General features: G+C 46.8%; 1 protein-coding gene across 4 annotated transcripts in view; it reads left to right on the top strand.

Annotated features, from left to right (window-relative positions):
- Positions 1 to 26,983, top strand: part of RNF220 (ring finger protein 220) — a 340,908-nt gene that overhangs the window by 277,604 nt on the left and 36,321 nt on the right. For 3 of the 4 annotated variants that reach the window (XM_073544947.1, XM_073544950.1, XM_073544951.1), the window contains 2 exons: positions 20,194 to 20,315; positions 20,564 to 20,693. In XM_073544947.1, the coding sequence (XP_073401048.1) occupies positions 20,194 to 20,315; positions 20,564 to 20,693 (252 nt within the window). The remainder of the gene's footprint in view (positions 1 to 20,193; positions 20,316 to 20,563; positions 20,694 to 26,983) is intronic. The other variant, XM_073544949.1, reaches the window with a different exon arrangement.

Here is a 26,983-nt window from a genome sequence, read left to right as displayed (position 1 = left end):
AGCGATACCGGCAGGGGGGCCGCTCGCTGATCGCTGTCACACACAGCAATCTCGCTGGTGAGATCGCTGTTACGTCACTAAAGTTGTGACTCAGCAGCGATCTCGCTACCGAGATTGCTTAGTGAGACGGGGCCTTTAGTCTGTGTGCTATCCGGCTTTCATTCTTTTTGGTACAGATATGATTTAGATGGACAGATATGGATAAATGGATAGATAAAGCAGATTTCTTATTTGCTTTTGCTATTGAAACCATTATCTATGAGCTCAAAAACCTTTCAGGTGATGCGGTTTATTAAAAAGATGATCAGCTTTTGCAACTGAAAAACGTATCCTCAAAAAACGCAGGAAAAACGCTGTGTGTGAATGTAGCCTTAGATCAGGAATATAACAGCCATTTATAGGACATTTCATAACTTTCCCAAATTCCTATGAAAAAATATTCAGCACATTCTGCACTGAACTACTGTACCCAATTTATTATATATTTTAGGAGTCGCAGTCAGTCCATTTTAAACCGACTCCAACTCCACCAAAATGAGCACCGACTCCAACTCCACGACTCCGACTCCACAGCCCTGCTTTTTAGCGGTGTTGAGAAATAAGTGTATAACGCCCCCCCTCCCCCCCAGCGTCGGAAATTCTCCTGGATCTCGGCTACCGGGGGTAGCCAAGACCCCGGAGAACATAATTTGGGTCAGTTTTTATCGACCCCAGTGTTGCGATTACCGTTATTCACAGAATAAAGGCGACCACAAAAAAAAAGGTGAGATCTCCCTTTTTTATTTCTCCTCTGATGATATCTAGCACATCAGAGAAGAGAGAAATGAGGTCCTCCGGTGTCCTTGGACCCCCCCTGCGTCCCCTGGTCGTCGTCGGCGTCTTCCGGGAAGAAAATGGCGGGCGCATGTGCACTGCATCCTCAGAGATCTCCCGGCTGGCAACAATAGGAACTTTTTCCTGTTGGTTCATTTTGATCAATGTGATAGTGTCACGATCCATTTTTGGATCTGTGGCAGATCTGGCTTCTCAGATTGAAACCTTATTCCTTTCAGGCCATTGGGGGTTGATGTCAGTTTTTCCCCTGCTGGTGTAACTGCATTGCTGCTGGGTCAGCTGACGTGGGTGGTGACCACTCCAACCAACCTTCAAGAGGTCACCTGATGCATCAGCTGACTGTCGGTGTTAGAGGATTCTACAGTGACCAAAATGGAGGAAGGAGCTGGCTGGGTGCAGTGGTGCTTTGCTGGGTTCGCTGATCTGGTGTCTTTATCCTGCTGTCCAGTGCTTTGCAGCAGAAAGCTAAGGCTTGCATTTTTTTGTTACGTTGTCCCTTTTGGTGTTGTCTTTCCATTCCTTTTGGTTCTCTTTCCATTCCTGTTGTTGTCTTAGTGCAGCGGTGGAACCACTGCTCTCACCTGCCAGTTTCCTACTTGGGGGGATAAGAGCAGGGCAAGTGAGGGATTAGGTATCCTGCTCGGCGGCGACGTAAAAGAACCCGTATAGGGACGATAGTGAAAGCAGGGCACATCCTCAGGTGAGTTCAGGAGGTGTCCATTTCCCCGTTCCTTATCGACAGGGCCCGCCGTTGTTATAGGTTCCCTGGTGTGTTGTGCCGTCCGTTGACCGACCATTCGTGGTGTCGTGTCACACTGGGTTAGTCACTCCCTGACAGACCCTATCACAGTGATCAAAATAAAAAAGTAGTTAGGTAAAAATAATAAAGTTAAAAAAAATGTTTTTCTGTTATGGTTGGGGATAGAGCTAGGATTGAGGTTAGGTTTGGGGCTAGGGTGATGTTGTGGTTGGATTTAGGATAAGGGGTGTGTTAGGACTGTATTAGGGTTTGTTAGAATTTAGGTACATCAGGGAATCTCCAGACGCAACATGGCGCTCGCCATCGATTCCAGCCAATTTTTGCATTCAAAAAGTCAAACGGAGCTCTCTCCCTTCTGAGCAGTGCAAAGAAAATCAGACATATTGAGGCTAAGTGCACACGTACTGGAACTCTCGCGGAAATTACCGCGAGAATTCCGGAATTCCAGTCCGCGGGAAAATCGCATTTTAAATTCCCGCAATTTTCCCGCGGAAAAACTAGCATTTTGCAAGCGTATTTAGCTTGCAAAATGCTAGCGTTCTCCAAGCGATCTGTAGCATCGCTTGGAGAACTGATTGACAGGTTGGTCACACTCGTCAAACATAGTGTTTGACAAGTGTGACCAATTATTTACTACTGAGGCCGCCTATGCGGCATCAGTAGTAAAAGATAGAATGTAAAAAAAAAAAATAAAAAATAGTGTTATTCTTACCTTCCGACGTCCCGCGCAGGCGTTCCCAGTAATCCTTTGCGAAAATGCCCGCGATGACGTATGTTCTCGCGGGATCGCGACGTCTCGCGGTAATTTGCGATGACCGCGAGATCGGACGCCATCGCGGGCATTTTCGCAAAGGACTACTGGGAACGGATGCGTGGAGAGAGGCGGGAAGGCTGCGGGGGACGCCGGATGGTAAGAATAACAATATTTTTTATTTTATAATTCTATTTTTTGCAGGGATATGGTACCCAAAGCCCGGAGGACAGTCTCCTCTCCTCCGGACCGTGGGTACCATCCGCAATTGTTCTGCTTACTTTTCGCATGGTGTGCACAGCCACATGCGGGAAGGAAGCGGAACAATGCATTCCTATGGGTGCGGGATCGCCGCGATTCCGCAAATTAATGAGCATGCTGCGTTTTTTACCGCAAAGCGATTCTGCCGCGGTAAAAACCGCAGCATTAGCACAGCATTGCAGAATCCCATAGGAATGCATGGGATGCTTATTTTTCGCGTTTTCGCTGCAAAATCGCGTGGTTAAAACCGCCGCGGAAACGCGAAAAAAACGCCGCTTGTGAACTCAGCCTGAAAGTAACCAAAATTCAACTATAACTCTGGTGGGGTCAAACCCCATAACAGCCGGCGTTACCGGCACAAGGCAGCGGCCATTGTTATAAGAGATCGCGGACAAGATCACGTTTCACCCAGGAGAAGGGACACCTTGATGATAGCTCACATTAAAGACTTAGTTCAGAGTGTTTTATTTTATAGCTTCATGGTATAATTACTGTACTGGTGTTTTGAAAAACTTGAAAAAGGACATCTCTAGTGACATAATAATGAAAAAATAAATATCATTGTATATATAATTTATTTGATTTTGACTCCTCAAAATATCAACAAATATAGTCTTGTGACAAATCACATTAAAGTAAGTGTGATTCTGAACACAATGATGCCTCTGCCATCTCTTTATCATAATTCTAGCCCAAGATATGATAAAAAATGTAACATCATACAAGTTCAAAATTCAGGCTTTTTCAAAACTTTAGAAATCTATTAAAAAAAAAAAAACTAATGAAGATAAAAATTCAAAACGTATAATTTTTAATATGTACATTATACATAGGTATGTGGATATAACACACGAGATATATACTTTTAAAGAACCCTTGGCTATTATATGGCGATCTATACAGGTGTGTATATACCATTATATGGAGCTGTGTACAGGTGTGTGTATATACCGTTATGTGGAGCTGTATACAGGTGTGTGTGTATATATATACAGTTATATGGAGCTGTGTACAGGTGTGTGTGTATATACTGTTATGTGGAGCTGTATACAGGTGTGTGTATATACCGTTATGTGGAGCTGTATACAGGTGTGTGTATATACCGTTATGTGGAGCTGTATACAGGTGTGTGTGTGTGTATATATATATACAGTTATATGGAGCTGTGTACAGGTGTGTGTATATACCGTTATGTGGAGCTGTATACAGGTGTGTGTATATACCGTTATGTGGAGCTGTATACAGGTGTGTGTATATATATACAGTTATATGGAGCTGTGTACAGGTGTGTGTGTATATACCGTTATGTGGAGCTGTATACAGGTGTGTGTATATACCGTTATGTGGAGCTGTATACAGGTGTGTGTGTGTATATATATATACAGTTATATGGAGCTGTGTACAGGTGTGTGTGTATATACCGTTATGTGGAGCTGTATACAGGTGTGTGTATATACCGTTATGTGGAGCTGTATACAGGTGTGTGTATATACCGTTATATGGAGCTGTATACTGGTGTGTGTGTGTATATATATACAGTTATATGGAGCTGTGTACAGGTGTGTGTGTATATACCGTTATGTGGAGCTGTATACAGGTGTGTGTATATACCGTTATATGGAGCTGTATACAGGTGTGTGTATATACCGTTATATGGAGCTGTGTACAGGGGTGTGTATATACAGTTATATGGAGATGTATACAGGTGTGTGTATATACCGTTATATGAAGCTGTATACAGGTGTGTGTATATACCGTTATATGAAGCTGTATACAGGTGTGTGTATATACCGTTATATGAAGCTGTACACAGGTGTGTGTATATACCGTTATATGGAGCTGTATACAGGTGTGTGTATATACCGTTATATGGAGCTGTATACAGGTGTGTGTATATACAGTTATATGGAGCTGTATACAGGGGTGTGTGTATATACCGTTATATGGAGCTGTATACAGGGGTGTATATACCGTTATATGGAGCTGTATACAGGTGTGTGTATATACCGTTATATAGAGCTGTATACAGGTGTGTGTATATACCGTTATATGGAGCTGTATACAGGTGTGTGTATATACCGTTATATGAAGATGTACACAGGTGTGTGTATATACCGTTATATGGAGTTGTATACAGGTGTGTGTATATACCGTTATATGGAGCTGTATACAGGTGTGTGTGTTGTGAGTTCATTCTCTGGTTCACCAGTTGTGAGTTCCCCTTCTGGACTCCCTCTGGTGGTGGCGGGAGGTGGTGCGGCTGGTTTGATTGGTGGAGATCTGCCACCTGAGAATGAGGATGACGATTGGATCTCAGGATTCTCAGATTGGATTTAAGACAGCCGACGCCCTATTGGTTTTCAGCTCTGTTCCAGTCATCTAAAGCTAAGTTTTTCTGCTAATGTTCACACTTGATTTTGTTGGTCTATTCAGTTTTTTGTGTGGTCTGCCAGCCCCGGCTGGGGGCTGTGCTGAATTTCCACTCTTATTTATCAGTATTTTGCCAATTTGCTTTTTGTCCCTTACTAGTTTGGCCTCTTTTTGCTCTGTCTCAGAATATTTCAGAGTGCTGATATAGTGGGAGAAGTTTAGTGACTTCAGGGTTAATTTTGCTATCAGAAGTGTTGGACATTATTTTTGTAGGGTTTTTTGCAGGTTGCAGACAGTGTCTTCCCTTTCCTTTCCTGTCTAGTTAGTTTGGGCCCCATCATTTGCTCAGCCTATTTTCCTGCCTGTGTTTGTTCCTTCATCTTGTTTCACCGTCAATACATGTGTGGGGGCTATCTATTTCTTTGGGGTCTGCTCTGGGGCAGTTAGTTTTTCCTTTTCTTGCTTTAGGCTTATTTAGTTCTCCGGCTGTGACGAAGCGTCTAGTATCATCGTAGGTACGCTCCACGGCTGCTGCTAGTTGTGTGGTAGGATCAGGGATCTGCAATCTGCAAAGTTACCAACCTCTCTGGTTTTCTGTGGCTTAGCTTGTTTTGCTTTTTTCTCCTCGGTGACCCATTCATAACATGTGTATATACCGTTATATGGAGCTGTATACAGGTGTGTGTATATACCGTTATATGGAGCTGTATACAGGTGTGTGTATATACTGTTATATGGAGCTGTATACAGGTGTGTGTGTATATACCATTATATGGAGCTGTATACAGGTGTGTGTCTATACAGTTATATAGAGATGTATACAGGTGTGTGTATATACCGTTATATGGAGCTGTATACAGGTGTGTATATACCGTTATATGGAGCTGTATACAGGTGTGTGTATATACCGTTATATGGAGCTGTATACAGGTGTGTGTATATACCGTTATATGGAGCAGTATACAGGTGTGTATATACAGTTATATGGAGATGTATACAGGTGTGTGTATACCGTTATATGCAGCTGTATACAGGTGTGTATACCGTTATATGGAGCTGTATACAGGTGTGTGTATATACCGTTATATGGAGCAGTATACAGGTGTGTATATACAGTTATATGGAGCTGTATACAGGGGTGTGTGTATATACCGTTATATGGAGTTGTATACAGCTGTGTGTATACCGTTATATGGAGATGTATACAGGTGTGTGTATATACCGTTATATGGAGCTGTATACAGGTGTGTATTCCGTTATATGGAGCTGTATACAGGTGTGTATATACAGTTATATGGAGCTGTATACAGGTGTGTGTGTATATACCGTTATATGGAGTTGTATACAGGTGTGTGTATATACCGTTATATGGAGTTGTATACAGGTGTGTGTATATACCGTTATATGGAGCTGTATACAGGTGTGTGTGTTGTGAGTTCATTCTCTGGTTCACCAGTTGTGAGTTCCCCTTCTGGACTCCCTCTGGTGGTGGCGGGAGGTGGTGCGGCTGGTTTGATTGGTGGAGATCTGCCACCTGAGAATGAGGATGACGATTGGATCTCAGGATTCTCAGATTGGATTTAAGACAGCCGACGCCCTATTGGTTTTCAGCTCTGTTCCAGTCATCTAAAGCTAAGTTTTTCTGCTAATGTTCACACTTGATTTTGTTGGTCTATTCAGTTTTTTGTGTGGTCTGCCAGCCCCGGCTGGGGGCTGTGCTGAATTTCCACTCTTATTTATCAGTATTTTGCCAATTTGCTTTTTGTCCCTTACTAGTTTGGCCTCTTTTTGCTCTGTCTCAGAATATTTCAGAGTGCTGATATAGTGGGAGAAGTTTAGTGACTTCAGGGTTAATTTTGCTATCAGAAGTGTTGGACATTATTTTTGTAGGGTTTTTTGCAGTTTGCAGACAGTGTCTTCCCTTTCCTTTCCTGTCTAGTTAGTTTGGGCCCCATCATTTGATCAGCCTATTTTCCTGCCTGTGTTTGTTCCTTCATCTTGTTTCACCGTCAATACATGTGTGGGGGCTATCTATTTCTTTGGGGTCTGCTCTGGGGCAGTTAGTTTTTCCTTTTCTTGCTTTAGGCTTATTTAGTTCTCCGGCTGTGACGAAGCGTCTAGTATCATCGTAGGTACGCTCCACGGCTGCTGCTAGTTGTGTGGTAGGATCAGGGATCTGCAATCTGCAAAGTTACCAACCTCTCTGGTTTTCTGTGGCTTAGCTTGTTTTGCTTTTTTCTCCTCGGTGACCCATTCATAACATGTGTATATACCGTTATATGGAGCTGTATACAGGTGTGTGTATATACCGTTATATGGAGCTGTATACAGGTGTGTGTATATACCGTTATATGGAGCTGTATACAGGTGTGTGTGTATATACCATTATATGGAGCTGTATACAGGTGTCTGTCTATACAGTTATATAGAGATGTATACAGGTGTGTGTATATACCGTTATATGGAGCTGTATACAGGTGTGTATATACCGTTATATGGAGCTGTATACAGGTGTGTGTATATACCGTTATATGGAGCTGTATACAGGTGTGTGTATATACCGTTATATGGAGCAGTATACAGGTGTGTATATACAGTTATATGGAGATGTATACAGGTGTGTGTATACCGTTATATGCAGCTGTATACAGGTGTGTATACCGTTATATGGAGCTGTATACAGGTGTGTGTATATACCGTTATATGGAGCAGTATACAGGTGTGTATATACAGTTATATGGAGATGTATACAGGTGTGTGTATACCGTTATATGGAGATGTATACAGGTGTGTATATACAGTTATATGGAGCTGTATACAGGTGTGTGTATATACCATTATATGAAGCTGTATACAGGTGTGTGTATATACCGTTATATGAAGCTGTACACAGGTGTGTGAATATACCATTATATGGAGCTGTATACAGGTGTGTGTGTGTATATACCGTTATATGAAGCTGTACACAGGTGTGTGTATATACCGTTATATGGAGCTGTATGCAGGTGTGTGTGTATATACCGTTATATGGAGCTGTATACAGGTGTGTGTATACCGTTATATGAAGATGTACACAGGAGTGTATATACTGTTATATGGAGCTGTATACAGGTGTGTGTATATACCGTTATATGGAGCAGTATACAGGTGTGTATATACAGTTATATGGAGATGTATACAGGTGTGTGTATATACCGTTATATGGAGATGTACACAGGTGTGTGTATATACCGTTATATGGAGCTGTATACAGGGGTGTGTGTATATACCGTTATATGGAGTTGTATACAGGTGTGTATATACCGTTATATGGAGATGTATACAGGTGTGTGTATATACCGTTATATGGAGATGTATACAGGTGTGTGTATATACCGTTATATGGAGATGTACACAGGTGTGTGTATACCGTTATATGAAGCTGTACACAGGTGTGTGTATATACCGTTATATGGAGCTGTATACAGGTGTGTGTATATACAGTTATATGGAGCTGTATACAGGGGTGTGTGTATATACCGTTATATGGAGTTGTATACAGGTGTGTATATACCGTTATATGGAGCTGTATACAGGTGTGTGTATATACCGTTATATGGAGCTGTATACAGGTGTGTGTATATACCGTTATATGAAGATGTACACAGGTGTGTGTATATACCGTTATATGGAGCTGTATACAGGTGTGTATATACCGTTATATGGAGCTGTATACAGGGGTGTATATACCGTTATATGGAGCTGTATACAGGTGTGTGTATATACCGTTATATGGAGCTGTATACAGGTGTGTGTATATACCGTTATATGGAGATGTATACAGGTGTGTGTATATACCGTTATATGGAGCTGTATACAGGTGTGTGTATATACCGTTATATGGAGATGTATACAGGGGTGTGTGTATGTACCGTTATATGGAGATGTATACAGGTGTGTGTATACCGTTATATGGAGCTGTATACAGGTGTGTATATACCGTTATATGGAGCTGTATACAGGGGTGTATATACCGTTATATGGAGCTGTATACAGGTGTGTGTATATACCGTTATATGGAGATGTATACAGGTGTGTGTATATACCGTTATATGGAGCTGTATACAGGTGTGTGTATATACCGTTATATGGAGCTGTATACAGGTGTGTGTATATACCGTTATATGGAGATGTATACAGGTGTGTGTATATACCGTTATATGGAGATGTATACAGGTGTGTGTATATACAGTTATATGGAGATGTATACAGGGGTGTGTGTATGTACCGTTATATGGAGTTGTATACAGCTGTGTGTATACCGTTATATGGAGATGTATACAGGTGTGTGTATATACCGTTATATGGAGCTGTATACAGGTGTGTATTCCGTTATATGGAGCTGTATACAGGTGTGTATATACAGTTATATGGAGCTGTATACAGGTGTGTATATACCGTTATATGGAGCTGTATACAGGTGTGTGTATATACCGTTATATGGAGTTGTATACAGGTGTGTGTATATACCGTTATATGGAGCTGTATACAGGTGTGTGTATATACCGTTATATGGAGTTGTATACAGGTGTGTGTATATACCGTTATATGGAGCTGTATACAGGTGTGTGTGTTGTGAGTTCATTCTCTGGTTCACCAGTTGTGAGTTCCCCTTCTGGACTCCCTCTGGTGGTGGCGGGAGGTGGTGCGGCTGGTTTGATTGGTGGAGATCTGCCACCTGAGAATGAGGATGACGATTGGATCTCAGGATTCTCAGATTGGATTTAAGACAGCCGACGCCCTATTCTGGTGCTGGTGATTCCTTCTGGCTTGTCAGCTATTGGTTTTCAGCTCTGTTCCAGTCATCTAAAGCTAAGTTTTTCTGCTAATGTTCACACTTGATTTTGTTCGTCTATTCAGTTTTTTGTGTGTTCTGCCAGCCCCGGCTGGGGGCTGTGCTGAATTTCCACTCTTATTTATCAGTATTTTGCCAATTTGCTTTTTGTCCCTTACTAGTTTGGCCTCTTTTTGCTCTGTCTCAGAATATTTCAGAGTGCTGATATAGTGGGAGAAGGTTAGTGACTTCAGGGTTAATTTTGCTATCAGAAGTGTTGGACATTATTTTTGTAGGGTTTTTTGCAGGTTGCAGACAGTGTCTTCCCTTTCCTTTCCTGTCTAGTTAGTTTGGGCCCCATCATTTGCTCAGCCTATTTTCCTGCCTGTGTTTGTTCCTTCATCTTGTTTCACCGTCAATACATGTGTGGGGGCTATCTATTCCTTTGGGGTCTGCTCTGTGGCAGTTAGTTTTTCCTTTTCTTGCTTTAGGCTTATTTAGTTCTCCGGCTGTGACGAAGCGTCTAGTATCATCGTAGGTACGCTCCACGGCTGCTGCTAGTTGTGTGGTTGGATCAGGGATCTGCAATCTGCAAAGTTACCAACCTCTCTGGTTTTCTGTGGCTTAGCTTGTTTTGCTTTTTTCTCCTCGGTGACCCATTCATAACATGTGTATATACCTTTATATGGAGCTGTGTACAGGTGTGTGTATATACCGTTATATGGAGCTGTATACAGGTGTGTGTGTATATACCATTATATGGAGCTGTATACAGGTGTGTGTCTATACAGTTATATAGAGATCTATACAGGTGTGTGTATATACCGTTATATGGAGCTGTATACAGGTGTGTGTATATACCGTTATATGGAGTTGTATACAGGTGTGTATATACCATTATATGGAGCTGTATACAGGTGTGTGTATATACCGTTATATGGAGCTGTATACAGGTGTGTGTATATACCGTTATATGGAGCTGTATACAGGTGTGTGTATATACCGTTATATGGAGCTGTATACAGGTGTGTGTATATACTGTTATATGGAGCAGTATACAGGTGTGTATATACAGTTATATGGAGATGTATACAGGTGTGTGTATACCGTTATATGGAGCAGTATACAGGTGTGTATATACAGTTATATGGAGATGTATACAGGTGTGTGTATATACCGTTATATGAATCTGTATACAGGTGTGTATATACAGTTATATGGAGATGTATACAGGTGTGTGTATATACCGTTATATGAAGCTGTATACAGGTGTGTGTATATACCGTTATATGAAGCTGTACACAGGTGTGTGTATATACCGTTATATGGAGCTGTATACAGGTGTGTGTGTATATACCGTTATATGGAGCTGTATACAGGGGTGTGTGTATATACCGTTATATGGAGCTGTATACAGGTGTGTGTATATACCGTTATATGGAGCTGTATACAGGTGTGTATATACCGTTATATGGAGATGTATACAGGTGTGTGTATACCGTTATATGAAGATGTACACAGGTGTGTGTATATACCGTTATATGGAGATGTATACAGGTGTGTGTATATACAGTTATATGGAGCTGTATACAGGTGTGTATATACCGTTATATGGAGATGTATACAGGGGTGTGTGTATATACCGTTATATGGAGTTGTATACAGGTGTGTATATACCGTTATATGGAGCAGTATACAGGTGTGTGTATACCGTTATATGGAGCTGTATACAGGTGTGTGTATATACCGTTATATGAAGCTGTATACAGGTGTGTGTATATACCGTTATATGGAGCTGTATACAGGTGTGTATATACCATTATATGGAGCTGTATACAGGTGTGTGTATATACCGTTATATGGAGCTGTATACAGGTGTGTGTATATACCGTTATATGGAGCTGTATACAGGTGTGTGTATATACCGTTATATGGAGCTGTATACAGGTGTGTGTATATACTGTTATATGGAGCAGTATACAGGTGTGTATATACAGTTATATGGAGATGTATACAGGTGTGTGTATACCGTTATATGGAGCAGTATACAGGTGTGTATATACAGTTATATGGAGATGTATACAGGTGTGTGTATATACCGTTATATGAATCTGTATACAGGTGTGTATATACAGTTATATGGAGATGTATACAGGTGTGTGTATATACCGTTATATGAAGCTGTATACAGGTGTGTGTATATACCGTTATATGAAGCTGTACACAGGTGTGTGTATATACCGTTATATGGAGCTGTATACAGGTGTGTGTGTATATACCGTTATATGGAGCTGTATACAGGGGTGTGTGTATATACCGTTATATGGAGCTGTATACAGGTGTGTGTATATACCGTTATATGGAGCTGTATACAGGTGTGTATATACCGTTATATGGAGATGTATACAGGTGTGTGTATACCGTTATATGAAGATGTACACAGGTGTGTGTATATACCGTTATATGGAGATGTATACAGGTGTGTGTATATACAGTTATATGGAGCTGTATACAGGTGTGTATATACCGTTATATGGAGATGTATACAGGGGTGTGTGTATATACCGTTATATGGAGTTGTATACAGGTGTGTATATACCGTTATATGGAGCAGTATACAGGTGTGTGTATACCGTTATATGGAGCTGTATACAGGTGTGTGTATATACCGTTATATGAAGCTGTATACAGGTGTGTGTATATACCGTTATATGGAGCTGTATACAGGGGTGTGTGTATATACCGTTATATGGAGTTGTATACAGGTGTGTATATACCGTTATATGGGGCTGTATACAGGTGTGTGTATATACAGTTATATGGAGCTGTATACAGGTGTGTGTGTATATACCGTTATATGGAGCTGTATACAGGTGTGTGTATATACCGTTATATGGAGCTGTACACAGGTGTGTGTATATACCGTTATATGGAGTTGTATACAGGGGTGTGTATATACCGTTATATGGAGCTGTATACAGGTGTGTGTATATACCGTTATATGGAGCTGTATACAGGTGTGTATATACCGTTATATGGAGCTGTATACAGGTGTGTGTGTATATACCGTTATATGAAGCTGTACACAGGTGTGTATATACAGTTATATGGAGCTGTATACAGGGGTGTGTGTATATACCGTTATATGGAGTTGTATACAGGGGTGTATATACCGTTATATGGAGCTGTATACAGGTGTGTGTATATACCGTTATATGGAGCTGTATACAGGTGTGTGTATATATACAGTTATATGGAGCTGTATACAGGTGTGTGTATATACCGTTATATGGAGCTGTACACAGGTGTGTGTATATACCGTTATATGGAGCTGTACACAGGTGTGTGTATATACCGTTCTATGGAGCTGTATACAGGTGTGTATATACAGTTATATGGAGCTGTATACAGGTGTGTATATACCGTTATATGGAGCTGTATACAGGTGTGTGTGTATATACCGTTATATGGAGCTGTATACAGGTGTGTGTGTATATACCGTTATATGGAGCTGTATACAGGTGTGTGTATATACCGTTATATGGAGCTGTATACAGGTGTGTGTATATACCGTTATATGAAGCTGTATACAGGGGTGTGTGTACGCTGTTATATGAAGATATATACAGGTGTGTGTAAGCCGCGTGTGCCGCCACTGTGACCCGTCAGCCGCGTGTGCCGCCACTGTGACCCGTCAGCCGCGTGTGCCGCCACTGTGACCCGTCAGCCGCGTGTGCCGCCACTGTGACCCGTCAGCCGCGTGTGCCGCCACTGTGACCCGTCAGCCGCGTGTGCCGCCACTGTGACCCGTCAGCCGCGTGTGCCGCCACTGTGACCCGTCAGCCGCGTGTGCCGCCACTGTGACCCGTCAGCCGCGTGTGCCGCCACTGCGCTGGTGACGCTGTGGATGTGAAGGACGACTTCTCCATGGACTGCGGTGAGGCACTGACTGTATCCTATGGTGATCAGGTGAAGTCCAGATGCCAGGACAGTCGGAGATCCGCCGAAGGTGTGGACCGGCCACTGGGACATGATCGCCCTCAGTGCTGGCATCTTGTCCGCCACGTTCAGCACCATCTCCCAGCTCTCGGCAGCCTATAAAGCATCGGTGATAATCCATCGCTGCCGCCGAGAGGTCGAGACGAGAAATGTGTTGACCTTTCAGTCCGTGTTCTAATTGCTTTCCTCTCCTGGTAGTAAAAGATCGGTCGCAGCTGGTCCACCCTGAAGTTTACACCTTAATGATGTTAAGACCTTTCTTCGAGTAATGTTCACATTACGACGGCTCAACTCTTCACCTGCGGCCATGAGGTCTGAATAATAACACAAGATCAGTGCTGCTGGTTTCATATGGAGCAGACGCGTTCCCCACCGCCGCGCCGCAGCTGAGTTGTGTTCTGTTCCCAACTCCGACAAGCAGGATTCTCGTTTCTTCACTTTTGATTAGTGGAAGAAGGTAGAAAATGTTTGGCAGACGACAGGAGACCGAGACTGAGGGATTTGTAAACTAATTAGAAATGATTCCACCTATCGAGATTAATTAGTGGCGTTATGCCGTCACTTGCTGTCCTTGGAAGTGATTCTCCTCCTGAAGAGCAAGACGGTGACTCGGGGACCATCCTGGGCCTCTTTCGCATTTCACTCTTTTTGTTTCAATCAAAATCCGTCGTTTTGTGAAAATAACGGATCCAGCAAAGTTGCCCACTGGATCTGTTTTTTCTTATAGACTTGTATTAGCGACGGATTGTGACAGATGGCCGCACTTTTCATCCGTCATTTGACGGATCCGTTATAAATTCTTTGTCCATCGGCTGGAGACATCGGTCAAAGTAACGTTTTTTTGTGTACATCGAAAAGTCGGACAGCGACGGATCCAGCGCCGTCCGTCGTTGGCTATAATGGAAGCCTATGGGCGCAGGATCCGTTGCTGTCCGTCAAAAGACGGAATCTGTCGCTGGATTCTGTTTTTTCACACTGAGCATGCCCGGAACAATTTCTGTTCATTTAATTTCACCCCCGCAGCCTTTCTGGGACATAAAAATCTCTCTCATATCTCTGTAAGTATTTGGTGGTTTGAGAACTCCATTTACATTGCAGGAAAAACCTCTCCTGTTTCTGAGAATTCTGAATGTCTGCCTCATGCTGTATCCTGCTGAAAGGTGGCGGAGCGCGCCGTGGACTGCAGAGCGGATTTCATGGTTTGCATTGCAAACTCTCCGGTCTGCTGTCATATATGTTTCAGTGTAAGCGGTGTGCTGCACAGTATTGTATCGGTGTAAGCGGTGTGCTGCACAGTATTGTATCGGTGTAAGCGGTGTGCTGCACAGTATTGTATCGGTAGAAGCGGCGTGCTGCACAGTATTGTATCGGTAGAAGCGGCGTGCTGCACAGTATTGTATCGGTGTAAGCGGTATGCTGCACAGTATTGTATCGATGTAAGCGGCATGCTGCACAGTATTGTATCGGTGTAAGCGGTGTGCTGCACAGTATTGTATCGGTAGAAGCGGCTTGCTGCACAGTATTGTATCGGTAGAAGCGGCGTGCTGCACAGTATTGTATCGGTGTAAGCGGTATGCTGCACAGTATTGTATCGATGTAAGCGGCATGCTGCACAGTATTGTATCGGTGTAAGCGGTGTGCTGCACAGTATTGTATCGGTGTAAGCGGTATGCTGCACAGTATTGTATCGGTGTAAGCGGCGTGCTGCACAATATTGCATCGGTAGAAGCGGTGTGCTGCACAGTATTGTATCGGTGTAAGCAGCGTGCTGCACAGTATTGTATCAGTATAAGCGGTGTGCTGCACAATATTGCATCGGTGTAAGCGGTGTGCTGCACAGTATTGCATCGGTAGAAGCGGCGTGCTGCACAGTATTGCGTCGGTGTAAGCGGTGTGCTGCAGAGTGTTGCATCTGTGGAAGAGGCGTGCTGCAGAGTGTTGCGTTGGTGGAAGCGGCGTGTTGCGTCGGTGGAAGCGGCGTGCTGCAGAGTGTTGCGTTGGTGGAAGCGGCGTGCTGCAGAGTGTTGCGTTGGTGGAAGCGGCGTGTTGCAGGTGCTGCAGAGTGTGTCGGTGGAAGCGGCGTGCTGCAGAGTGTTGTGTCGGTGGAAGCGGCGTGCTGCAGAGTGTTGCGTCGGTGGAAGCGGCGTGCTGCAGAGTGTTGCATCTGTGGAAGCGGCGTGCTGCATAGTGTTGCGTTGGTGGAAGCGGCGTGCTGCAGTGTGTTGCATTGGTGGAAGCGGCGTGCTGCAGTGTGTTGCATTGGTGGAAGCGGAGTGCTGCAGAGTGTTGCGGCGTGCTGCAGAGTGTTGCGTTAGTGGAAGCGGAGTGCTGCAGAGTGTTGCGGGTGCTGCAGATTGTTGGTGGAAGCGGCGTGCTGCAGAGTGTTGCGTCAGTGGAAGCGGCGTGCTGCAGAGTGTTGCATTGGTGGAAGCGGCGTGCTGCAGAGTGTTGCGTTGGTGGAAGCGGCGTGCTGCAGAGTGTTGCGTTGGTGGAAGCAGCGTGTTGCGGGTGCTGCAGAGTGTTGTGTCGGTGGAAGCGGCGTGCTGCAGAGTGTTGCGTTGGTGGAAGCGGCGTGCTGCAGAGTGTTGCATTGGTGGAAGCTGAGTGTTGCGGCGTGCTGCAGAGTGTTGCGGGTGCTGCAGCGTGTTGGTGGAAGTGGCGTGCTGCAGAGTGTTGCATTGGTGGAAGCGGCGTGCTGCAGAGTTGCGTCGGTGGAAGCAGCGTGCTGCAGAGTGTTGAATCGGTGGAAGCGGCGTGCTGCAGAGTGTTTAATCGGTGTGCTGCAGAGTGTTGCGGCGTGCTGCAGAGTGTTGCATTGGTGGAAGTGGCGTGCTGCAGAGTGTTGCGTTGGTGGAAGCGGCGTGCTGCAGAGTGTTGCATTGGTGGAAGCTGTGTGCTGCAGAGTGTTGCAGAGTGTTGCATTGGTGGAAGCGGCGTGCTGCAGAGTGTTGCGTTGGTGGAAGCGGCGTGCTGCAGAGTGTTGCATTGCTGGAAGCTGTGTGCTGCAGAGTGTTGCGGCGTGCTGCAGAGTGTTGCGTTAGTGGAAGCGGCGTGCTGCAGAGTGTTGCGGGTGCTGCAGAGTGTTGGTGGAAGCGGCGTGCTGCAGAGTGTTGCATTGGTGGAAGCGGCGTGCTGCAGAGTTGCGTCGGTGGAAGCGGCGTGCTGCAGAGTGTTGCATCGGTGGAAGCGGCGTGCTGCAGAGTGTTGCATCTGTGGAAGCGGCCTGCTGCAGAGTGTTGCGTTGGTGGAAGCGGCGTGCTGCAGAGTGTTGCATTGGTGGAACTGGCGTGCTGCAGAGTGTTGCATTGGTGGAAGCGGCGTGCTGCAGAGTATTGCATTGGTTGGAAGCGGCGTGCTGCAGAGTGTTGCGACTTGCTGCAGAGTGTTGCGTCAGTGGAAGCGGCGTGCTGCAGAGTGTTGCATTGGTGGAAGCGGCGTGCTGCAGAGTGTTGCGTTGGTGGAAGCGGCGTGCTGCAGAGTGTTGCGTTGGTGGAAGCAGCGTGTTGCGGGTGCTGCAGAGTGTTGTGTCGGTGGAAGCGGCGTGCTGCAGAGTGTTGTGTCGGTGGAAGCGGCATGCTGCAGAGTGTTGCGTCGGTGGAAGCGGCGTGCTGCAGAGTGTTGCATCTGTGGAAGCGGCGTGCTGCAGAGTGTTGCATCTGTGGAAGCGGCGTGCTGCAGAGTGTTGCATTGGTGGAAGCGGCGTGCTGCAGAGTGTTGCATTGGTGGAAGCTGAGTGTTGCGGCGTGCTGCAGAGTGTTGCGTTAGTGGAAGCGGCGTGCTGCAGACTGTTGCTGCGTGCTGCAGAGTTGCGTCGGTGGAAGCAGTGTGCTGCAGAGTGTTGCGTCGGTGGAAGCGGCGTGCTGCAGTGTTGCGTTGGTGGAAGCGGCGTGCTTCAGACTGTTGCGGCGTGCTGCAGAGTGTTGCGTCGGTGGAAGCGGCGTGCTGCAGAGTGTTGCGTTGGTGGAAGCTGCGTGCTGCAGAGTGTTGCGTTGGTGGAAGCGGCATGCTGCAGACTGTTGCGGCGTGCTGCAGAGTTGCGTCGGTGGAAGCGGCGTGCTGCAGAGTGTTGCATTAGTGGAAGCGGCGTGCTGCAGAGTGTTGCGTCGGTGGAAGCGGCGTGCTGCAGAGTGTTGCGTTGGTGGAAGCGGCGTGCTGCAGACTTTTGCGGCGTGCTGCAGAGTGTTGCGTCGGTGGAAGCGGCGTGCTGCAGAGTGTTGCGTCGGTGGAAGCGGCGTGCTGCAGAGTGTTGCGTTGGTGGAAGCGGCGTGCTGCAGAGTGTTGCGTCGGTGGAAGCGGCGTGCTGCAGAATGTTGCGTCGGTGGAAGCGGCGTGCTGCAGAGTGTTGCGTCGGTGGAAGCGGCGTGCTGCAGAGTGTTGTGTCGGTGGAAGCGGCGTGCTGCAGAGTGTTGTGTCGGTGGAAGCGGCGTGCTGCAGAGTGTTGCGTTGGTGGAAGCGGCGTGCTGCAGAGTGTTGCGTCGGTGGAAGCGGCGTGCTGCAGAGTGTTGCGTTGGTGGAAGCGGCGTGCTGCAGACTTTTGCGGCGTGCTGCAGAGTGTTGCGTCGGTGGAAGCGGCGTGCTGCAGAGTGTTGCATTAGTGGAAGCGGCGTGCTGCAGAGTGTTGCGTCGGTGGAAGCGGCGTGCTGCAGACTTTTGCGGCGTGCTGCAGAGTGTTGTGTCGGTGGAAGCGGCGTGCTGCAGAATGTTGCGTTGGTGGAAGCGGCGTGCTGCAGACTTTTGCGGCGTGCTGCAGAGTGTTGTGTCGGTGGAAGCGGCGTGCTGCAGAGTGTTGCATTAGTGGAAGCGGCGTGCTGCAGAGTGTTGCGTCGGTGGAAGCGGCGTGCTGCAGAGTGTTGCGTTGGTGGAAGCGGCGTGCTGCAGACTTTTGCGGCGTGCTGCAGAGTGTTGCGTCGGTGGAAGCGGCGTGCTGCAGAGTGTTGCGTCGGTGGAAGCGGCGTGCTGCAGAGTGTTGCGTTGGTGGAAGCGGCGTGCTGCAGAGTGTTGCGTCGGTGGAAGCGGCGTGCTGCAGAATGTTGCGTCGGTGGAAGCGGCGTGCTGCAGAGTGTTGCGTCGGTGGAAGCGGCGTGCTGCAGAGTGTTGCGTTGGTGGAAGCGGCGTGCTGCAGAGTGTTGCGTCGGTGGAAGCGGCGTGCTGCAGAATGTTGCGTCGGTGGAAGCGGCGTGCTGCAGAGTGTTGCGTCGGTGGAAGCGGCGTGCTGCAGAGTGTTGTGTCGGTGGAAGCGGCGTGCTGCAGAGTGTTGCGTTGGTGGAAGCGGCGTGCTGCAGAGTGTTGCGTTGGTGGAAGCGGCGTGCTGCAGAGTGTTGCGTCGGTGGAAGCGGCGTGCTGCAGAGTGTTGCGTTGGTGGAAGCGGCGTGCTGCAGACTTTTGCGGCGTGCTGCAGAGTGTTGCGTCGGTGGAAGCGGCGTGCTGCAGAGTGTTGCATTAGTGGAAGCGGCGTGCTGCAGAGTGTTGCGTCGGTGGAAGCGGCGTGCTGCAGACTTTTGCGGCGTGCTGCAGAGTGTTGTGTCGGTGGAAGCGGCGTGCTGCAGAATGTTGCGTTGGTGGAAGCGGCGTGCTGCAGACTTTTGCGGCGTGCTGCAGAGTGTTGTGTCGGTGGAAGCGGCGTGCTGCAGAGTGTTGCATTAGTGGAAGCGGCGTGCTGCAGAGTGTTGCGTCGGTGGAAGCGGCGTGCTGCAGAGTGTTGCGTTGGTGGAAGCGGCGTGCTGCAGACTTTTGCGGCGTGCTGCAGAGTGTTGCGTCGGTGGAAGCGGCGTGCTGCAGAGTGTTGCGTCGGTGGAAGCGGCGTGCTGCAGAGTGTTGCGTTGGTGGAAGCGGCGTGCTGCAGAGTGTTGCGTCGGTGGAAGCGGCGTGCTGCAGAATGTTGCGTCGGTGGAAGCGGCGTGCTGCAGAGTGTTGCGTCGGTGGAAGCGGCGTGCTGCAGAGTGTTGCGTCGGTGGAAGCGGCGTGCTGCAGAGTGTTGTGTCGGTGGAAGCGGCGTGCTGCAGAGTGTTGCGTTGGTGGAAGCGGCGTGCTGCACAATTTTGCATGTAACTACCTGATCCCTTTCAGCCACATTTTGTTTGCATTTTCTGCTGCGGTAATTCATGGTGACCTTCCTATCAGACCTATTTTTTTTTCTTTTGCAGATTGCTAATGTTTGTTCCCCATGTTTTCTAGCAGGGCCACAATTTGGTCCTTTTTTTAGAATTTTTCAAAAATTCTGTTCTGCGATATTAGAAAAAAAAATCTATAAATTTTCCTGCAGTAATGATTCCTATGTGAAGACTCGTGGCCTGTGACGCTGTATACGTGACGCTGTGTCATAACCTCATCTGAGTGTCAGGCTTCTGCGTTGGGATCATTGTACTAATGGGAACTTTTCTCTTTCTTTGTCTTCTGCTCCACCAGCCCGGATTGGAAAGATGAAACGGCGAAAGCAAGATGAGGGACAGGTATGTCCGCTCTGCAGTCGGCCATTGTCTGGATCCGAGGAGGAGATGAGTAGACATGTGGAACTGTGTCTGTCTAAGGTAGAGGAACCGGGAGGCCTTTCTAGTCCCCGCTAGCTTCTGTCACTTCCCTGTCTAGGTCACCTCTACTTTCTTACACTCGGCCTGCACAGTGTCGCTCTGCTCCCCTTTTACTCTTGTGTGGACACCTTCTAACACTGTATAGCACATCCGATGTCGTCATCCTCTCCTCTTCCAGCTTTTTAGGGTACATCTACTGTATTTAGTGTTGTTCTTTTCTCACTGATCCATTTCCTTCATCAATACAGAGGGAGACCTGCATGAACGAAGACGACTCTGTAGACATTGAGAATGAGAACGGACATCGGTTTGATGAGTACGAGTGGTGCGGACAGAAGAGGATTCGGGCCACCACTCTCTTAGAAGGGGGATTCCGCGGTATGTAAGGCACCATGATTTGCCTTCTCCAGTGCCCGTATATTCATTTTAGACAGAAAAAAAATGTCAGAACAAATCCTTGTTTTGGCAAATTATTTGGGGGCTGTGAACTGCTGGTGGGGGTCTCCTGGGGTCTCCTGGCGTCTGTCACAGCTGAGCTGCATTGAAATTTAAAAATAAAACCTGCATTCAGTAAAAGCAATGTCCACGTCCGAGGGCATCCTGCTGTTTCTGGCGTGCGCCATGCTTACTGCAGCAATGCTTTTCTTCTCTACTTTGTGGAGCAATGATGCTAATCGTAAAAGAAGCAAGTATATAGGAGTAAAGGCTGGCGCTCTCCGGCTGCTTCCCACCCTGAGTGATTCCAATCCAAACTTGGCTGTATATTGATTCATAGGTATAAACTTCATGTGTTGGATCACAGTCACGGTTTCAGTCACAAAATAAATCTTCATCAGACTTAAAACAAGAGGCAGAGTAAGACCATTGCTAAAAAAAGAATAGTGATGATGGAACGTGCTCGGGTAAGGTGTTATCTGAGCATGCTCGTGTCCTAATAGAGGATCTCCGCCGTGCTCGAGTAAGGTGTTATCTGAGCATGCTCGTGTCCTAATAGAGGATCTCCGCCGTGCTCAGGTAAGGTGTTGTCTGAGCATGCTCGTGTCCTAATAGGGGATCTCCGCTGTGCTCGGGTAAGGTGTTGTCTGAGCATGCTCGTGTCCTAATACAGATTCTCCGCCGTGCTCGGGTAAGGTGTTGTCTGAGCATGCTCATGTCCTAATACAGATTCTCCGCCGTGCTCGGGTAAGGTGTTGTCTGAGCATGCTCGTGTTCTAATAGAGGATCTCCGCCGTGCTCGGGTAAGGTGTTGTCTGAGCATGCTCGTTTCCTAATACAGATTCTCCGCCGTGCTCGGGTAAGGTGTTGTCTGAGCATGCTCGTGTTCTAATAGAGGATCTCCGCCGTGCTCGGGTAAGGTGTTGTCTGAGCATGCTCGTTTCCTAATACAGATTCTCCGCCGTGCTCGGGTAAGGTGTTGTCTGAGCATGCTCGTGTTCTAATAGAGGATCTCCGCCGTGCTTGGGTAAGGTGTTGTCTGAGCATGCTCGTTTCCTAATACAGATTCTCCGCCGTGCTCGGGTAAGGTGTTGTCTGAGCATGCTCGTGTTCTAATAGAGGATCTCCGCCGTGCTCGGGTAAGGTGTTGTCTGAGCATGCTCGTTTCCTAATACAGATTCTCCGCCGTGCTCGGGTAAGGTGTTGTCTGAGCATGCTCGTGTTCTAATAGAGGATCTCCGCCGTGCTCGGGTAAGGTGTTGTCTGAGCATGCTCGTGTCCTAATACAGATTCTCCTCCATGCTCGGGTAAGGTGTTGTCTGAGCATGCTCGTGTCCTAATAGAGGATCTCCGCCGTGCTCGGGTAAGGTGTTGTCTGAGCATGCTCGTGTCCTAATAGAGGATCTCCGCCGTGCTCGGGTGAGGTGTTATCTGAGCATGCTCGTGTTCTAATAGAGGATCTCCGCCGTGCTCGGGTAAGGTGTTGTCTGAGCATGCTCGTGTTCTAATAGAGGATCTCCGCCGTGCTCGGGTAAGGTGTTGTCTGAGCATGCTCGTGTCCTAATACAGATTCTCCGCCGTGCTCGGGTAAGGTGTTGTCTGAGCATGCTCGTGTCCTAATACAGATTCTCCGCCGTGCTCGGGTAAGGTGTTGTCTGAGCATGCTCGTGTCCTAATAGAGGATCTCCGCCGTGCTCGGGTAAGGTGTTGTCTGAGCGTGCTCGTGTCCTAATACAGATTCTCCACCGTGCTAGGGTATGGTGTTGTCTGAGCATGCTCGTGTCCTAATACAGATTCTCCGCCGTGCTCGGGTAAGGTGTTGTCTGAGCATGCTCGTGTCCTAATACAGATTCTCCGCCGTGCTCGGGTAAGGTGTTGTCTGAGCATGCTCGTGTCCTAATAGAGGATCTCCGCCGTGCTCGGGTAAGGTGTTGTCTGAGCGTGCTCGTGTCCTAATACAGATTCTCCACCGTGCTAGGGTATGGTGTTGTCTGAGCATGCTCGTGTCCTAATACAGATTCTCCGCCGTGCTCGGGTAAGGTGTTGTCTGAGCCATGCTCGTTTCGTAATACAGATTCTCCGCCGTGCTAGGGTAAGGTGTTGTCTGAGCATGCTCGTGTCCTAATAGAGGATCTCCGCCGTGCTCGGGTAAGGTGTTACCGACGCAGTTTCGTGTCTCTTGGCTGTCTAGCATCCACAAGACATGTCGCCGCGACGACAATAGCGTAGTATTCAAGCACGTTGGAGATCCTCTATTAGCACACGAGCATGCTCAGATAACACCTTACCCGAGCACATTTGCTGATCACTAAAAAATAACTAAAAATCCTGAATGTAAGGCTGCTGGTATTGTGTAATCACATACATTAAATAACCAATAGTGTAATGTCCATGGGAATATTAAATAGAAATAGGACATAAATAAAGTGCATACATGAAGATGCTCACAGGAGTCCATGACCAGACGAGGCGTCCGTGATCGGCTGCTCAGGAGGTTCTATCGGTTTTCTTCTTTCCATGCAGTAGGCCTGCGCTGACGGGCGATCAGGGCCTGCGCTGACGGGCGATCAGGGCCTGCGCTGACGGGCGATCAGGGCCTGCGCTGACGGGCGATCAGGGCCTGCGCTGACGGGCGATCAGGGCCTGCGCTGACGGGCGATCAGGGCCTGCGCTGACGGGCGATCAGGGCCTGCGCTGACGGGCGATCAGGGCCTGCGCTGACGGGCGATCAGGGCCTGCGCTGACGGGAGATCAGGGCCTGCGCTGACGGGAGATCAGGGCCTGCGCTGACGGGAGATCAGGGCCTGCGCTGACGGGCGATCAGGGCCTGCGCTGACGGGCGATCAGGGCCTGCGCTGACGGGCGATCAGGGCCTGCGCTGACGGATGATCCCCGCTTATTTTCAATAGCAGATCAGATGTGTGTCTTTGAATCGTCTATTTTCTGTGTATATCCAAGTTTGGCTTTCAGTAAAACGGGTTGGGAAGCACTAGAAGACTCCGGCTTCTGTTTCTTTATACATTATTCTACAAAGGATCCCACAAAGGTGATTGCTGCAGCACCCTGACATTCCTGTATATCTTTATGTATACACATAGCTCATGTGGTGAGCAGGTAAATGTTCCCCGTAGCCTGTTTAACCCCTTTCTGATATCAGATGTACTATTCCATCCATGTGCCTTGGGCCTGTATGACCATAGATGGAATAGTAGGTCTCAGCTGACACCCGGCACTAAGTGCCAGGAGCGGTCACAGACCGCTCCCAGCACTTTAACCCCCGAAATACTGCGATTGAACATGATCGCAGCATTCCGGGAGCAGGCAGAGGACTGACAGCCGCTCTCTTTGGATCGGATCGCTGCCATGGTAACCTGATGTCGTCATGACGACATCCGGGTTACCAGAGCTGCGAAACTTCCCGGTCATGCGCAGTGCAGGTCAGGAAGTCTCTGAGGTCAGTGCACAGAGTGCAGCGCTGTCAGCTTCTATAGCACGGGGATGCTGCTTCATCTGCATGCTATGAAAGCGATCAGCCTGCAAAAAATTATTGTCCCATGGTGGGACAAAGTGTGAAAGAGAGAATAAAGTAAAAAAAAAAATTTAAATAATTGTAAAAATAATAGAATAAACATTTTTTTTATCACTAAATAAGTATTTAAATAAAAAAAAAAAATCGAAACAAAAGTACACATTTGGTATCGCCGTGTCCGTAATGACCCAACCTATAAAACTTTCCCACTAGTTAACCCCTTTAATGAACACCGTAAAAAAAAAGGCAAAAACCAATGCTTTATCATCATACCGCCGAACACAAAGTGGGATAACACACGATCAAAAAGACGGCTATAAATAAACATGGTACCGCTGGTAAGTGTGATCGCTCTCAGAATAAAGCGATGCAAAAATAATAATTTTTTTATATAAAATAGTTTTATTGTATAAAAGCTCCAAAACATAAAAAAGATATAAATGAGGTATCGCTGTAATCGTACTGACCCGAAGAATAAAACCGCTGTATCAATTTTACCGCACGCGGAACGGTATAAACAACCCCCATAAAAGAAATACATGAAACGCTGGTTTTGCTCATTTTGTCTCCAAAGTATCGGAATAAAAAGCGATCAAAAAATGTCACGTGCCCGAAAATGGAACCAATAAAAACGTCAACTCGTCCCACAAAAAAACAAGACCTCACATGACTCTGTGGGCCAAAATATGGAAAAATTATAGCTCTCAATATGTGGTGATGCAAAAACTATTTTTTGCAATAAAAAGCGTCTTTTAGCGTCTGACAGCTGCCAAACATAAAAACCTGCTATAAAAACCCGCTCTATCGCCTCTTTCACACGTCCTGATATTTCCGGTACCGGAGATGTCAGTGTCTGTGTGTGTGTAATACTTGTGGCACGCGTGTGGCATGCGTGTGCCGCATCAGTACCACAAGGACGGCGCCAGGGAAAAAGTGTTACAGTAAGCGCTGTTCCCGGGTGCTGAACACGGCGCTCATCATTCTCCCATGCTCTGCTGGCGGTCAGCACCCGGGACACAGCACTTACTGTAACTCTTCTTCTGGCGCAATGCGTGTCACATGGATGACATCCATGTGTGTTATGCGTATGCACGTGTGCTGATGTTAAAAAAAAAAAAAACACACACACGGTCCATGGGAACCCACTGACATGTGCACAGACCCATTCACCTGAATAGGCAGATAGCGCTCCCCGTTCCTCCAGAGTCTCTCCACATGGCTGCCCAATGGTATAAAATCCTGTGACACACCCGTGGGGTCAATATGATCACTGCACCCCTAGATGAATTCCCTGAGAGGTGTAGCTCGTAAAATGAGGTCACTTATGGGGTTCTGCTGTTCTGGCCCCTCATGGGCTCTCCCAGTGGGTCATGGCACCTGCAAGCCATAACAGTAAAATCTAGCGCTCCTTCCCTTCCGAGCTCTGCCATGCGCCCAGTGATTTACCCCCACATATGGGGTATCGGCGTAATCAGGACAGATTGCACAATAACTCTTGGGGTCTAATATCTTCTGTTAGCCTTGGGAAAATACAAAATTGGGGGAGAAAACATTTTTGTGGAAAAAAAATAAGATTTTTTTTTGTGGCTCTACGTTATAAACTTCTGTGAAGCACTTCAAGGGTTAATAAACTTCATGAATGTGGTGTTGAGCCCCTTGAGGGGTGCAGTTTTTAGAATGGTGTCACTTTTGGGTGTTTTCTATCATATAGACCCCTCAAAGTGGCTTCAAATGTGATGTGGTCCCTAAAAAATAAAATGGTGTTGTAAAAATGAGAAATCGCTGCTCAACGTTTAACCCTTATAACTTCCTAATAAAAAAAATGTTGGTTCCAAAATTGTGCTGATGTAAAGTAAACATGTGGGAAATGTTACTTATCAAGTATTTTATGTGTCATGTTTCTGTGATTTAAGGGCATAAATATTAAAAGTTGGAAAATTGCGAAATTTTTGCCAAATTTCAGATTTTTCACAAACGGAAGTTATATCAAATAAATGTTCCCACTAAGGCCTCTTTCACACTTCATTTTTTTGCATCAGTCAAAATCCGCCAAAAGGACGGATGGCGGATCCGTTGTAGTACTGATGACAACGGATGCCACCTGTCCGTTATTTTTGACGGATCCGACAAATGTAAAATTTTAAAGGAATCGCAGCCGAGAGAGAGAGAGATGCAAGCTCCGTTTTGAAATCTTTGAGGATGGAGCCGGACAGCAACTTTTGGCGGATCCTCAAAAAAACATGGATGCAACGGACGGCAATCCGTCACAATCCGCCGTCAATGGGGGAAAAAAAAAAAAAATTGAGGATCCGTTTTTTTCAAAACCTGGCGGATTGTAACTGATTGTAAAAAGCTGAAGTGTGAAAGAGGCCTAACATGAAGGACAATATGTCACGAGAAAAACGTCACAATCACCGGGATCCATGGAAGCTCCAGAGCTATAACCTCATAAAGGGACAGTGGTCAGAATTGTAAAAATTGGCCCGGTCATGAACGTGGAAACCACCCTTGGGGGTAAAGGGGTTAAGGTCATCTCACAAGGTTGCGGGTTTGTCTTCCATTTTGGGTGACAGCCGTGTGCCGGCTTATGGCTAACCATTTTCGGATGGGGCTGCAGTACTATTAACTCCGTAGTTGTCGAGGTGCGTGTTCGATAGCGTTACCTCTGGAAGAGTCCGCGCCTTGGGGTCACGTCCCTACAAGC

Source organism: Dendrobates tinctorius, unplaced genomic scaffold (genome assembly GCF_039654945.1).
Source record: "Dendrobates tinctorius isolate UK_male_01 unplaced genomic scaffold, ASM3965494v1 ptg000138l, whole genome shotgun sequence".
NCBI classification, from domain to species: Eukaryota; Metazoa; Chordata; class Amphibia; order Anura; family Dendrobatidae; genus Dendrobates; species Dendrobates tinctorius.
The sequence above is the reverse complement of the archived record's forward strand: the minus strand, read 5'-3'. Positions and strand labels throughout refer to the sequence as shown.